The sequence below is a fragment of the Palaemon carinicauda genome, chromosome 19 (assembly GCF_036898095.1).
Source record: "Palaemon carinicauda isolate YSFRI2023 chromosome 19, ASM3689809v2, whole genome shotgun sequence".
NCBI lineage: Eukaryota > Metazoa > Arthropoda > Malacostraca > Decapoda > Palaemonidae > Palaemon > Palaemon carinicauda.
The window spans coordinates 125,731,556-125,747,019 of record NC_090743.1 but is presented as its reverse complement, the minus strand read 5'-3'; the positions used below and the strand labels follow the sequence as shown (position 1 = coordinate 125,747,019).

General features: G+C 41.5%; 1 protein-coding gene across 1 annotated transcript in view; it reads left to right on the top strand.

The window, feature by feature from the left end:
- The window catches only part of LOC137658832 (muscle M-line assembly protein unc-89-like), a 48,591-nt gene that overhangs the window by 27,946 nt on the left and 5,181 nt on the right, over positions 1-15,464 (top strand). The window contains exons 5-6 of the mRNA XM_068393909.1: positions 5,925-6,358; positions 6,557-6,713. Of these exons, the coding sequence (XP_068250010.1) occupies positions 5,925-6,358; positions 6,557-6,713 (591 nt within the window). The remainder of the gene's footprint in view (positions 1-5,924; positions 6,359-6,556; positions 6,714-15,464) is intronic.

The window sequence follows — 15,464 nt, the reverse complement described above, 5'->3', positions numbered from 1 at the left end:
GGTAGGTAGCAGCAGTAGGGGATTCAGCATTATGAAGCTTCATCTGTGGTGGAATTGTGGGAGGTTGGGCTGTGGCACCCTAGCAGTACCAGCTGAACTCGGCTGAGTCCCTGGTTAGGCTGGAGGAACGTAGAGAGTAGTCCCCTTTTTGTTTTGTTTCTTTGTTGATGTCGGCTACCCCCCAAAATTGGGGGAAGTGCCTTGGTATATGGATGGATGGAAATTGGGAAGTAATCATTATGTCTAGAGCTACCACATACACATTTATCTAATGCAGAAATCAGCTGTCTTTATAAAATACAAATAAAAAATACTATATGGGTCTATAACCCCATATTCATCAAGGTCTAGTAAAGTATTTTAATTTCATGGGACCACAAATATTAACTAGTTAGTTTAACTAAAGGAAAACTGGAATGAGGAGAATCGAGTTTCTTTCTACTCTTACTACTCTGCTTAGTGTTAAACACATCGGTCAAAAGGGTTGACTTTTCCTTTTGACAGTGAGTGACAGCAATCTGCTTTAAGCAAAGGAGAAACTTAATTCTACACCAAAAAAGGGCAGTTGTTCCAACACGAATACTTCCCATTGACCAATATATAGGAGAACCTCTAGAGCGTGCGCTATCCGACCAGAGGTCCTCACCCAACAGGCCTACTGTATAGTATACCTTCCTAACCCGCCTCTCCACATGTACGACACTGACCTCTTTTCCCAGCTTGCCCTAGAGGGACACCATAGTCGACCTTTCCAGGTCACCATCAACCATCCTTCCTCTGGTCACGAGTGTGTCTGCTTCTCTTGCGATCGCTAGAGTTTTTCCTTTGTGCTCGTAGTATGTGTTACTGGAGTTGTTCTATGTTTACTAAGATCTCCTTATATGGAATCTGTGCGTGTGCAACGTCGTTGCCTAGCTGTAAACAGGAACGTTCTCCGAGTGGAATCTGCAGGTGTTAATGGGAAGTTAGTGGGGAAAAGAGCGGCCCTGATGAGTGTCAATGCCACCGTCGGATTTACGACCTGTGGGTGGAGATCAGGCCGTCAGGAAGATGGCGCTGTCCTTGGCCCCTGGGCCAAGGACAGCGCCATCTTCCTGACGGCCTGATATATTCCGGGGAAGAGGAATGCTATCGCAGTCAGCCTCAGCAGAAGGGGACAGGTGTTGGTGGCAGAGTGTTCTCTACATCCATAAGTAGCAAAGACAGTGATAGGAAAGTGGGGCTCTCCCTGTCTGGACCTCTTTGCGACGAGGATGAACACGAAGATGCCAGTCTTTTGTTCTCCAGTGCCAGACCCAGCAGCAGCTCTGGAGGACGCGCTCCACGAAGGCCTTCCAAACCTCTCCCTCCACGCGTGGAGACTATTCAGCGTTTTACTAAAAAGGGAGGGGTACTCCAGAAGGACAGCCGCTCAGATGACAGGTAACCTGAAAAAATCCTCCAGAGCCATATACTAAGCAAAGTGGGCAGTCTTCAGCAGATAGTGTTCCAAGGAGGGCATAGAGCCCATCAATGCCTCAATCCCTGGCATCGTGAACATCCTGGTCCATCTATGCCTCGTTCAGGGCTTGTCTGTTCCGGCAGTGAAGGGATTCCTGACGGCCCTGGGTCAGGTCGTCTTCCTCCTTCATTGTAGTAGTTTGCGGACTGTGGCTAGATGTAGCACGCAGATTGCCCAGTGTCCGAATGCCAACCACACTCCGTTTCACTACGCAAAAAGAAACGATTTAATACCCAGAAATCTGGGTAAAAGGTAAACAATCAAGGATGAACTGGGCACTGAGCACCACCCCTTCATTTTATAGTGGGCAAGGGGACCCAGCTAGAACCTAACTTCCTTATTATTTTTTCTTGAGTATACCATCTCTCCACCTTATTTTGTGCTGAGTTCTAAATAAATAAAGCAGTATCCTTTCCAGGTATGATATTTTTCAAGTTTAGGTAAACCTTAAGAACACTGAGAAAAAAATAACTTCAAATTAACTCTGCATGGGGGACAGGTCACAGTGTGGGTGGAACTATATTGAAAGAAAATTAACTACAAAGAAAGTTTATTACAAACATGAACAAAATTTTGACAAATATTGTACTTCAATAAGGAAATTTCTATTGTAAGAACAAACTGGTATCCATTTGCACTCCAGCCTCATAATAACAAGATTAAAAATTGATTTGAATAATCCCCCCCAAAAAAAACTGCCCACATATTTGACACTCCCATAACAATATATTGCTCTGTACTCACTATCAGGGATAATTTAAAGATATTTAACTATATGCAAATGCAAGCTACCGGACTGAAATGAACTTACAAAAGTTCAACATCCCTAGTACATGTGTGAGTGCAGCTTAGAATTGTCCTCCTCCTTCAAACTCACTGAAAGAATAAACAGATTCTTCGCGGGCATCATTTCATCACAGCCAGGTTAATTCACAATGATTTTTCATTAATGTCTAATATAGTCACACTTGGGAGTTTCTTTCAATATGAAAATTCAAATGCCTGCATAATGCTTCACATGGAGGTCAAAGGCAATGGTATGTTTATTTTATTTTCTTTGTATAATGAACAACACAGACATTCTACAGAAGCTAACTCACTTTAAGTTTTGCACTTTGGTTTCCCTCTTCTGAGGTAGTACAACCTTTGCAAATTGTCAGTTGCATCACCCACTTACTATCATTTAACTTGCATGTATCTTCTTAATGACGTATGTCGATTACTTTGTCTTTGATATCCTCACGCTTATAATTTTAAAATAATTAGAATTTTTATACATCGTACTATGGCAATGAAGCGCTTTACTGTACAGTATTGTATTTAACATGAAAGCTTATTAAAGTAGGTATCTGGTTTTTATAAAATGATAGCAGGTTGTAAGTACTTTTTCATGTTTATTACACATTTAGGGAACTTATACAGTAAGTCACTTTATAGGACTAGAATCCTGGAACCAACCAACAACATAGGGCAGGGTATTATTGCATATCAGGTTTAGGCAATTACCCGGTTTGATACCCTCACTTATGTTTTCCTCACTGCCTGATTCAGAAGCAAAGTCTAAAGCTATGGCACATCATTTCTTAATGGAGGGATCTCCAGGCTTTTACAGTCACCTGTTATTATTGGAAAAATCAACTGGGGCCGGAAGACTGATCATCGACCTCTCAGCTGTGAATGAGTTTGTATTACAAACCCTGTTTGATATGGAGACAGTGAGTACCATACTAGCTGCCATCAAGAGGAATGATTTTATGCTCTCTCTGGACCTGAGAGACGCATATTTCCAGTCGTACAAGAAACTATCAGGCTTGAGCGGGTCTCGAAACCGAGTCTGGCAGAATACCAGGCAGGGATGTTTCCAATAGGCCACCACAACCTGATTGGGGAAGGTCTGCATTTTCAAAGTTCTGTGATTTGCATTGCCAACCTTCCCTTAAGTTGTCACTCAATTGTTCACACTTGTGTCAGCTTTTGATCCCCCCAACGGGATTTATTTCTAAGGTACCTAGATGATTGGTTGATCCTGTCCTCCTCTCTGAAACAGCTCCTTCAACACAAAAAACTTTATTAATTTTGTGATCTGAGGAAGAACAGTCTCACTGCCCGGTGCAGTTAAACACAGTGATAGAGAGAGTCTTCCCCCTCTACTATTGTTTCAGCAGACCAAGAACAGCGTGACCTTTCCTGCGCCATCAACAATTTGCAGTATGATAATGATAACAGCTACTAGAACGCCTGTCATCCCCAAGAAGCTCGTGCCACACCAGTGATCCCTTCAGAGGTGCCTAAAGAGACACTATTCAACAGCCAACAATCCTCCTCATCATCTAGTTCCTGTACAGCAGAAAGTAAAGGATGATCTAAACTGGTGGCTGAAGGACAACACCCTCTTGATGGGGACTTCTTTGGAATGTTAATTTCCAGAGATACTTGTTTACAGGTGCATTAAAGGAAAGTTGGGGAGCACAACTAGGGAACCAAAACGCTGGTGCGGCGAAGAGAAGAGAATACACATCAACCTGCTGTAACTGAGCACTTCTGGCACTGCTATCGTTCCAACTCATATGATAGGCCACTCTTAAGCATTGAAGATTGCTAACACTACCATAGTGGTATACTCCAACAAGCAAGGCAGTCTTGTTTCACAGCATCTCTATATGTTGGCAAAGCAGGCTCACACTTGGGCATTAGACAGTACAGTAGAGCTGTAGATGACAGTCATCTCAGGCAAGAGCGATGTAATTGACAACAAGCTTAGTTGGCAGAGACAAGTGGGGTGTGGTTCCTTCATCTTCATCTGACTTTGTTGGGTTCCCAAGCAGTAGATAAAGTCTTGACAAGCTCAGCAAATAGTTGCCAATCTTCAGCTCACCGGATCTGGATCAGGCAGTGGCCATACAGGATAACTTCCAAGATTCATGGGATAACCATGATGTCTATGCATATCTGCCGTTTTGCATTATGTGACGATTAGTCAACAGGGTACTGAATACTCAGAACCTAAGAGTGACCTTGCTTACTCCAAAATGACTGCAACCAGAATGGTACCCAGACCTCATGATGCTCTTTACTGAGGTCCCTATAAAGCTACCCTAATGGCCCAGTCTGCCTTGCATGCCATACTTGTACACACCTCAACTTGGTGACATCCCTGTCGCTTAACAGGTGGTAACTATTTCAGCATTTCCTCCGAGCAAAAGGCTTTATGTGATGCACTGCACTGATGATGTCTGGATACCTCTGCGAGTCCTCTACGGCAGTTTACCTGGCAAAGTGAGCCATCTTCTGCGATTGGTGTCGTAGAAGGAGTATTTTTCCAGTCGTAGCTTCTTTACAATGAATAGCAGACTTTGTTGTCTACCCTCGCAGCAGTGAAAGGCTATCGCTCGGCCTTAATTCAGGTCTTAAGGCATAAGGACGTGGACTATTCCTCTTCGTGGGAATTGTTGATGCCTCTGAGTTCTTAGCTATCTATTTTTGCATTTGAGAATAATTCTATTAATGAATTACTAAGTCAGGGCTACCATAATTGGTTCATGGTGATGTTAGAGATGTTTATCTTTTTGAGCTAGAAACAGAATAATATGGATGTACAGTACTGTAATTTTTCTGACAATTTCTTTTTCTATTTTTTTCACATGTGGTAAGGTTCTGTCATCATATAAGAATTATAACTTGTGAAAATATATGTGTACTCAAGTCAAAATGCACCCACACAACTGTGTAGTGTATGTTGGGCAAATATCATTGCTGAACACAAGGGGGAGCAGTAATGAGCATAGATGTCGTCAGAAATGAGATCACGGTGGCCAAATGACGTCTCTGCTGAGTTTGTAATTCGGAGAAGGAATGAAGACGCTAAAAGGCTCTCTTCAAGAAATAACAGTTATTCTATGACATATGGCTGTTAATTTTTTGGTCTTGCTCCACCTAAAAATGTTAACTGCAATGGTTGTTCCATCTCCAAAAAAGATTGTAAAAAGTGTTTGGCTCCATTCTTGTGTACTTTAACTTCTAAAGCCATGTTGCAGTTCTTAAGTTTAGCAATTGTAAAGTTTCAATAACATTTTCTTTATGTTGGTTTTTATTTGCTGCTCACCATGGCAAAGTTATTGGACTGCACTAAACTGGAACAACCTTACTTCTGAGCACAATGTTTGTATACATAGGTTTGCAACTTTGCTCTTCTGTCTTAGCCTGGTAAACAAATAAAGCAAGATCTGATAGCCTTGTTTATAGCCAGATCCTTGCGTTGGATTTTGCTCTCCTGACATCATCACCACTCATTTTGTCATCCATCACGTCCGGTAATGACATTTGCCCATCGTCCAGTGCCCGGTTGTGTGGATTCACCCTCATGCGTGTTTTATTAAATTTGAAGGATTTATTGAATGATGATTTGACCATGCTTTCCTTTCAGAACTTAGCACTGGAATCACCAACAAAAATATTAAAAAGGCCAAAAGTCTCAGACCATTCTTCACCTTTCAAAAAAAGTAAAAAGTCTCCTAAAAAGAGCCCGAGTAAAAGATTGAGACAGAGTCCCAGTAGATTCAGTCCTCAAAAGAGAAAAAGGGAAAATAAACAAGATGGAAATAAGGATCAGGAAGTGGTTGGCTTGGATGAGCTTTTGAACCAAGTAAATGATAGTCCAGTACAAGATAATACTTGTCTCAATGCAAAGGCACCATTTCACAAGAAAAAGCTATTGAAAATTTCTGAATGCAGCCACTCACAAGGGACTTCGGCACCAGAGAGAAATGCCAAGATCACTATGAAGAATAGAATACACTCAGCGGATGAAACTCCGAAGAGCTTGAAACAAAAAAGACCTATACGATCATTTGTTGACAGGTAATGGAAAAATTTGAGCCACTGTGTTCGTTTATTCATTTATGTATACATATCTTTGGTTTATATTATTAATTTTCCACCCTCAGACTGATACTGAAACTTGAATCCTTTTGGTTAGTGTAGGATGTAATTTGTTGTTGGGTTAGAGTAAGTGGTACTACTAATTATACAGGTGAAACTATTTACCCTTAATTCCAGCTTTGACATCATTCCTCCTGAAGACAGTGAACCTGAGTATGCTTATAAGGGCCCGGTTGTAAGAAAAAGGGTAGAACGGATGCAACTTGAAGGGTGGGGTTGCCGTGAGTGTAAAAATTGGTATGAAGATGAAGACTTAGATCCAGTTAAGAAAAAGGTACAGTATTATAATTTTCATTGTGGTTATATTGTTGAGTAGTTAGTTTCCAATTTTGTGTAATGAAGTGCTATTATTTTTTTAAGAATTTTGAAAGAAGTTGATTTTTCCTTATTAGAATATTGTACAGTTAGCCCTCAATTTTTGCAGTGTTAGGTAACAAGAACATCGAAAAATCACTTAATGCTGGCACCCTGAGGTCAGTGAACTCATACCTCCCTTAATCAATGAATAACTGCCTACATGTGGTGAACAAACATCCTAAATAATGCACTATGGTAATCCCTTGGTAATTGCAGGGGACTTTTGCAATAGCTAAAAAATGGCAAAGTAGATAGAGAAACCTACAGTGTCTCTTTTTCATTATTTCTAAAAAAAATTCAGTTCTTCCGACACTAAATACAAGCCATCGCTATCGTTCGGTGAAGCTGGAAGACTAGCCATAAAGACTTTCAAGCGAGGTAGAACTACCCAACCGCTAGTTTGCCAGGGGTGTGTAGGCAGCCACCCCGCTCACACACACGTGACCTGTGTTGTTTCATCACATTTTCTTTGGCTCGGAGAGCCAGCTACCAACTGTTTTCTGGCCTTTGACTTTTCTTCTTACATGTGTTTTTATATATATTTAAACATTCTTGTCATGTTTTTATATATACTGTACTGTACATAAACATTTTTTTTTATTACAATGTGAATGTTGCTGTTTCTCGTTTCCACATAGTGCAATGTTCTCGAGGGCAAAGAAACCTTCTCTTACTGCCTCCCCGGTCTCCCCTTTGACACCGGACAACCCGTAGGCTGGTGGCCTCCCCTGCTTTTCTAAGTGCAGCAAACCGACCTCTGTCTTCGCGGAGTCATCTTTTGCGAGTACTGTACTCCGTTCAGATGTTGACATCGCTTGCTCTTGCTTCCTGCGAGTTCATCGGAGGGAAGACCGCTTGCGGCCAAACCAGAGCTTAACTTCAGTCTTGCTCCTCTTTGCTGACGACACACTTTTACTCATTACATGGGCAGCGGAAGATCCTGTACCTCTCATGGATCACCTTTCCCAAGTGGTTATTTTTCAGCTAATTAAATTTGAATTTAAATAAAATTATTTATCTAACATTTCTTCAGCAATTTTGACACCTCTTTCCTACGTTTGGCAATAATAGGTGGTGAAGGAAGTATTTAGTCTTTAGCGCTGTTCCAGTGCCTCTCGGGGGACACCTTTCCCTTCTGTAGGTTAGGTTGTCCTCCCGAGGTTTTTTTCCCCCCTTCTCGGTGCTAGCAGTCGATGTAAGGAGTGCGAAGTTAGATGATCCTTCCAGTCTTCACCTTCTACACCTGTGCCTGCGGCAGTTCTGGACCTCCAGAGCAGTGGCTGTTTAGAACTCCTCAGAGTTCTTCAGGTAATCCCTTTTGGGGAACCCAGTAACAAGCTTTGGCTTCGTTTCTCAGGCAACACTCTGTCGACCTTAATTTGAGCTAGAGCTCAATGAGGGGATACAGAGAGTGCTGCCCGAGGGTTCGCCTCAAGGTGTTGGAACCATGCCTTCCGAGGGAGATTCCCTCCCAGCCTCTGTTCAGCAATCTTTCTCCTTGCACAGGTATTGCTGACAGAGGCAGCAGATGTTGGTCACCTTTCCCGTCCGCGGGAGAGTCTTCCTTCACCTGTTTGGTCTCTCCTTTGTGGGATTCCTCTGGTGGGAATTGGATTCTTCCATTTCCCTCTCTTCCTCTTCGGGAGCAGACCTCATCGCCCAGCACTCGTCTCGCTCTCCAGATTCGTCACACCCAGCTGACTCACTTCGCCCAGCCGTGCAGCAGCTACACTGTCAGCTCACGATCGCCCACAATTATCCTCCAGCTCGTGATCGACGATGTTTGCCAGCTTGGGACCGTCATACGCTGTTTGCCAGCTGGCAAGCCTTGCTGGCCGTTTACCTGTTCACCATTCGTCAGCTTGTGATTGTCACTCTCTACGCTGTTCACCAGCTCGCCATTCGCCAGCTAGCCATTCATCAGCTGGCCGATCACCAGCTAGCCATTCACCAGCCCATGATTGTCCCTCACCTGCTCAGGATCGTCACTTGTCAGCTCTCTTCTAGGTTGTTGTTTGTACCAGCAACTGTTTACAGCACCTGACGGTTTTCCTCTAGCTACTTTTCCTTCCGAGGTAAAGTTGCTCTCCGTGACGATCTGTTCTGGCTGAGACCCTCACTTCAGTCAAGCATACTGCTCTTCTCAATGTGACTTGCCTCTCTATTCATCAGAGAGTATCCTCATCATTACGACATAGATGGTCTTCCCCCAGTCTCTTCGGGGTGCTCTACTTCGGTAGCTCCTCCCACATGCATTGGAAGGAGTTTAACACGCATTCCCTTCTTGGAACCTAACCCAGCACTCTCCATCGACGGCCAAGGCAAAGCACAAAAGGTTAACCTTGGTGCTTAACATCCCACTCGCCTCTTGGAACTTGTTTTCAAACAAGCAGGGTTTTTTGGTTCCCGATGTTTTTGTCTTCAAACTTTGAAGAGCCTGCATATGCAGGATGCTGTAAGCTCAGAGGCCCCAACAGGGAAAATATCAACTCTTCAGTCCTTGGCAGGTCGCGGACGTTCATCCTTCATGAACGTCGTTTTTTCTTCGTTCAACGACCTCCACCAAGACCTGCGCTAGTAGATCACAGTGCTACACAGTGGTTCCGACCTCTTGCCTCCTCCACCTTCCTGTGGATTGGACCGATTCTTGTTAGCTTAATCCTTTAGAGTTATTGGCTTCTCTTCTCTCCACAAGTTTGAGAGTTTGCCTGATCTTGAACACAGTTTTTGGGGCCAATTCCTTGGATCTTCTCCTCGGCCCTTCATACTTGCTTCGGGAGACATAATCCCCGGAGAATGTTTCCCTTATATTCCCTCAGTTTTAAGGGATTGAATTTAGTGCTAGCAACATGGTTGCAAGGTCTCTGTCGGCTTAGGCTCTCTCAAATCTGTCCACGAGCATCTTTGTCCTCATCCGCAGAATCCTTCCCTGTAGAGGCATATACAACCAACCCTTACCTTGAACTCGGTCTTGTTCGTCAATCATCGGAATATGATGCTCTTCCGCTGCCTGAGTTCTCTCGTCCTTGAGTGAGGTTTTTCCAGTAGTGGATAATCCCTTCATACGAGCTCGAAGTAAGCACCTCTTTTTTGCAAGGACAGAGAATCCACAGCCTAGCTACAAAGTGTACACTTCTGTCTCTTCCACCTACCCACCTGTCCGGTCGGACAGGATGACGTTTGTCGAGGTATCTCTGAGCTGCTACAGTCAGTTCTTCCTATGGAAGTCTCCACTTTTGTTATCTCCTTAGGGAAGAAGTTTGTTCTCAAACTCTATCCAGCAAGGAGAAGACAGGGTCAAACAAGCAGTTAGTCCAGGTCTTCCTTTGTTGAGGAAATAGCGTTACAAGATGAGGGCAATTTTACCCTTTTCAGTGATGCAAGAAGTGTCCTATAAGCTTTAAAAGTTTTTAATTCCAATAATCCTTTAGTTTTGAAGATTTTAGAGTGGCTTTTAATTATTGGTATGAAAGGTATAACATTTCGATTTTGCTGGGTTCCGGCACATATAGGTGTGTCTGGAAATGAGAAGGCAGATTCACTGGCCAAGAATGCTGCAGCAGAGTTGCTACCCAGAAGGTATCTCATTCCCAGTAATGATTTTTTACCTACAATTAGGAATTTTATTTATAATAATTGGCAACAGCATTAGGATAGTTTACTTGAAAATAAGATGAGAGAAATAAGTAATGTTATATCCTCTTGGAGGTATAACGTAATGCCACGAAAGTGGGAGACTACTCTTTGTCATCTCCGCATTGGTCACTCTCGGATGACACATGAGTTTTTGATTACAGTTTGGTACCATTGACAGTGAGGCATTTGTTGATCAAATGCCCTACATATAGTATTGAAAGAAATAGATATCTGTTTGAGGCTCGAAGCGAAGATGGCAGGTTCATCCTTGCCAAGATTCTTGGGCATGATGTGTCTTACCATGCTAATAGTATTTTTAGCTTTATTTCAGAACCAGGTTGTCTGAAGGATATTTAACTTTAAAAATAACATCTTTGCTTTTATGGTTTTAATTAACTATTCTTATTTTTTTTATTTACAATAAACAATCTCTCTCTCTCTCTCTCTCTCTCTCTCTCTCTCTCTCTCTCTCTCTCTCTCTCTCTCTCTCTCTCTCTCTCTCTCTCTCTCTCTCTCTCTCAATATTCAATTTTGTTGCATTATTGCATTTTAGAAAATTACAATTATTTAAACAGTTAATTTTGCTTTAATAAAACATTTATGTGCTTTTGTTTTGAATTTTGGGTGTATTTTATCAAAGTATTTTGAGTCTGATCTGATCACGTCATCCAAAATACTTAGATTGATAAAATACACCCAAAATTTAAAACAAAAGTACATAATTGTTTTATTAAAGCTAAATTAACTTTAGATAATCGTAATTTTCTAGAATGCAATGATGCTTCCAAAACGAAATCGAATATGAGAGAGAGAGAGAGAGAGAGAGAGAGAGAGATCAGTTGTTGAAAAGTAATCGAATACACAGTTTGTGTGTGTTAATTCAAAAGAAACAATTATTATAGAGATATTTAAGTTTTTAGTTTATAATTACAAGCTGTATTTCTGTTTATGAAAGTATAGATAACATACTGTGCAAGAGACAACACGTAAAAAGTTGTGTCATGCTTCTAGAGTAGCGGCGTAGGCTACGAGTCTTGAACGAAAACACAGAGCACTTACAGTATGTACAGTTAAGCTGTACTGTAGTAATATTACTGTACAGATATGACAGTAATATACAGTACTGTATCAGTGAGTATTAGGTTACAGTACAGTATTACTAGATAGGAACAACTTTTGTAAAACAGAACAGAAAGGGGATGATGATGACTCGGTAAACTTTACCTTAGCACAATACTGTCCTGTGTCCAGTACGTAGTGTACATGTGTGCAAATATACTGTACACTGTGCATATGATTATCAACTTGTAGAAACCAAATTAAATCAATATTGGGCAGTATTTACTGTATTAATCATCAGCTAGGGCATCCACTCGTGGCAAGGGGCAGTGACTTTTTAGGTTAGGAGTTAGCCCACCCTAGTGTATTATTTATTCGCGAAAATTCGCTTATTGCGCCTGTGTCTGTAACCTAACTGTCGCAAATAACAAGGCTTGACTGTATTGTATAATGTATATAGTATTGCTGATTTACTTTTGAATTTTTTAAGTCCACAAAGAAATTATTTTTAACAAAATTTTATTAAGATATAAAAATATAAAACTTAACTGTCCTTATAAATCTAAGATGTAGATTTATGTACTTATAGTAATATGTTTATAAATCTGTATTATACTGAGGGAGCGATAGACAAACCACTATATGGCTAGGAATTACTGTACGTTGTTTTCACGTACTGTAGTCCGTATACATTAGTAAATTTTACAGTACTGAATAGCAATTGTTCAGTGCGATACTGTACGAACTCCTATTTGGTCTTGCACAAAATACAAACCTTACGTTCTTTACCAAGAAAAAGGAAATCAGCGCAAGCTAATATACAACTACCTTTATACTGTAAACACTTTTAACGGTGTCAACATCCTTTGTGGTTGTTACCAGTGGTAGCGGGGAGAAACACTGGTTGAAGACAGTCATCTCCATCCATGTTTTTGGCTTTGACAAAATAAAACTTTTACTCTTGGTTTCATTCTCGTTATAATACATTAGCATTTCAGGGATGTTTTCCTTGAGTTGGAGACTTGATTAATATCATGGTTCCAGTAACTCTTTAGGTTGGCAAAACATGAATACTCACCTTTAACTCTTTGGAGTTAGACTTCCCTGACATCTTAAGATCAGAGAACCAATATGATCAAGTCTGTTTCCATCTGTGTACGCTGATTCGTTGATGGACACATGCGAGCAACACTTAATTTAGCAAGTGATGATGATTCAATGTTTTCAACCTCGCTTATTGGAAGCAGTTGCTTCGCAATCCAATCGCCTGATTTTGTATGCGATTTAGGAGGTTCACTTAACATGCTACATCTCGGCACCCTCGGTGCACTCAAGGGGAAGCTAGATATGCTTTACCATTTACTCCCTCTGAGCTTCCCAATCCTTCAGGGTTTTACTGAGGATACAGTCGCTACCGCGAACTGCTGTCTTAGTCTAGTAGTTTATCCAGGCGGTTAAGAAGCGTCCTTACGTTTCCGACGAGAGCGTTCTAGCTTTTCGGAGCTCTTGGATAATCTTGGCGGCAGTCTCAATGGCTGATAGTGCCAAAGTTAAAAAATATCCTTTCACTTGAGAGTTTAGCTTGTACAAGCGATCTCAGCGCCTCGCCACTTGATTCAAGCTCACAGCTAGCCTGGATTGCGGCCCCCAAAGGTGAAAGCTTTTTTTCAACTGAGAGTTTTGCATGAAGCAAGTGATCTCTCAACGCCTTGCGACGCAATCCAAAGTCCCAGCTAGCCTGGATTGCAGTACCAAAGGTGGACGCTAATCTTTCATCTGAGGTGTTGCTATCCTTTCACCTGAGGTGTTGCTTGAAACAAGCTATCTCTCAATACCCCACGATCCAAGCTCACAACGCGATTTAAGATTGCAGTACGATCCAGGCTCACAGTAACCCTGGGTCATGCAGCTATGACTGCTCATGCTCTTCTGAGTCTGCTCTACCTATTGGTGTAGAGTGCACAAGTCAGGCTGCGCACCTGGGGCAGATCGCAGTCCTGCATGGGCTCTCAATTTTGTCGCTTTTTGCACTCGGCATTCACCTAAGGTGATCGCAGAGCGTAGCTCAACATGCAAGGTTGTCGCTTGGCTCATCTGAGTTCTTGCTCTCTCTTGAATGCTGTTTGAGCTAGTGACTGTCTTACTAGTCCCCTAACATGTGTGAGGCAATTATGAATCTAGAATATCTGGCATACTGTATTTCACTGCTTGGGCTCTTGACATCACTCTAAACGTAAGAGCTCGAGGTTAGGTTTTTTATTGAAAATTTTTTTGCTTGCAATAGCTAATTGTATGCAATTATGCATAGTTATCCGGCTTCCATATTTCAAGAAACTGTTTATGGGATCAAATTCCTTCTAGAGCCCGAAACTTTTCCGCAAGGCAAGAGAGAAGGTTATCAGAGGATTTGACATTTTCCTACTACTCTCTCATAAGGTTACTCAAAAAATCCCGGGTTTTCCTGTAAAGGATTCCCAAAAATTTTTGAACAGCTTGACTCAGGGATTCAGAACTCAGTTGTTTTGGGAAAATAAAAATTTCTTTAGATTTGTTATCTTTTTTTATGAATGCACGATTACAATCGTGCATTTTATTTTATCTTTGAGAAAACAACAACAGTTCAGGTGTTGCCTTACTAGCGTAAAGAAACATTAGAACATAGCTCCTCACTAGTACAGTGATAATGCATTCACCTAGCACAGGGGTGGCCAACCTTTTGTTTCTCATGCACCAATTTTTTTCACTTCTAATTCAGATGCGCCACACAAACTTTAACCCCCTTTCAATCCTCTAAGTATGGTGATATAGACATATTTGACGGTTATACATATAACCATTTGATATATATATATATATATATATATATATATATATATATATATATATATATATATATATATATATATATACAGACGCTCCCCAACTTACGAACGAGTTACGTTCCGAACGATCGTTCGTAAGGTGAATTCGTTCGTAAGTTTCTTCAGTGCTATATTTTGTATTATAATTTATGTTTAACGCCTATATAAGTATATTGAAGGTTTATATAAGTATGTTTAAGGCTTGTATAAGTAACCTGTATTGGTTTGTACTGAAAAAAACATTTAATAAAATGGAGAGAATACGTGCAGTACTGTACTACGTATGTTAGAGAGAGAGAGAGAGAGACACACACACACACAGTATGTACATGTACGTAATAAGATAAATAAAATGAAGTTTAACTTACTTTTGGAAGATGTACTCGATGCTTAAGGAGATGATGGAGGAGGAAGAGGAGGATTTTATATCATGAGAGGGTCTTCGTCGTCGCTGGAATGGGCTTCAAAAGTTACTTCCTCCTCCGTAACTTCAATGTAGGAAGAAGTTGAGGGTCGAGGAGAAGAAGATGAGGGTTGATGAGTATCTTCCTTGGAGTATTTACTAGAAACTGGCCGAAAGAAGCGATCTAACGAAGATTGCACAGTTTTCTTCTTTTTTTCATCATAAATGATGCGGTAGCACTGTATGGCATCATTCAATTGATTTGCAACCTTTGTGCAACGTTCAATATTTGGGTCTTGCTGCTCGAAGAGTGCGATGGCTTTATCTATGAGCGAAAACCCCTCGGCTAAGAGTTTCGTCTCGAATTTCATCATGGGGACAGGCTTTTCTTCCTCCTCCTCCTCCTCGACACGTTGCTGAGCCTCCAACTCCATGAGGTCTTGGTTACTCAATTCCTCCCCATGGGACTCAAGCAATTCCTCGAAGTCCTCCTCCTGCAGGTCAAGCTCGAGTTTGTCACTTAGGCCGACAAGAGTGCTGAGAATTTCTTTATTGATTCCCTCCTGATCAAAGCCACGGAAGTCTTTGACGAACTGAGGGCATAGAGGCCTCCACACGGCGTTGAGGTTGACCTCGGTAACCTCACGCCATGATGCATCAATGTTTTTTACGCAGTTAAAGATGTTATACGACTTCCAGTAGCTCCGTA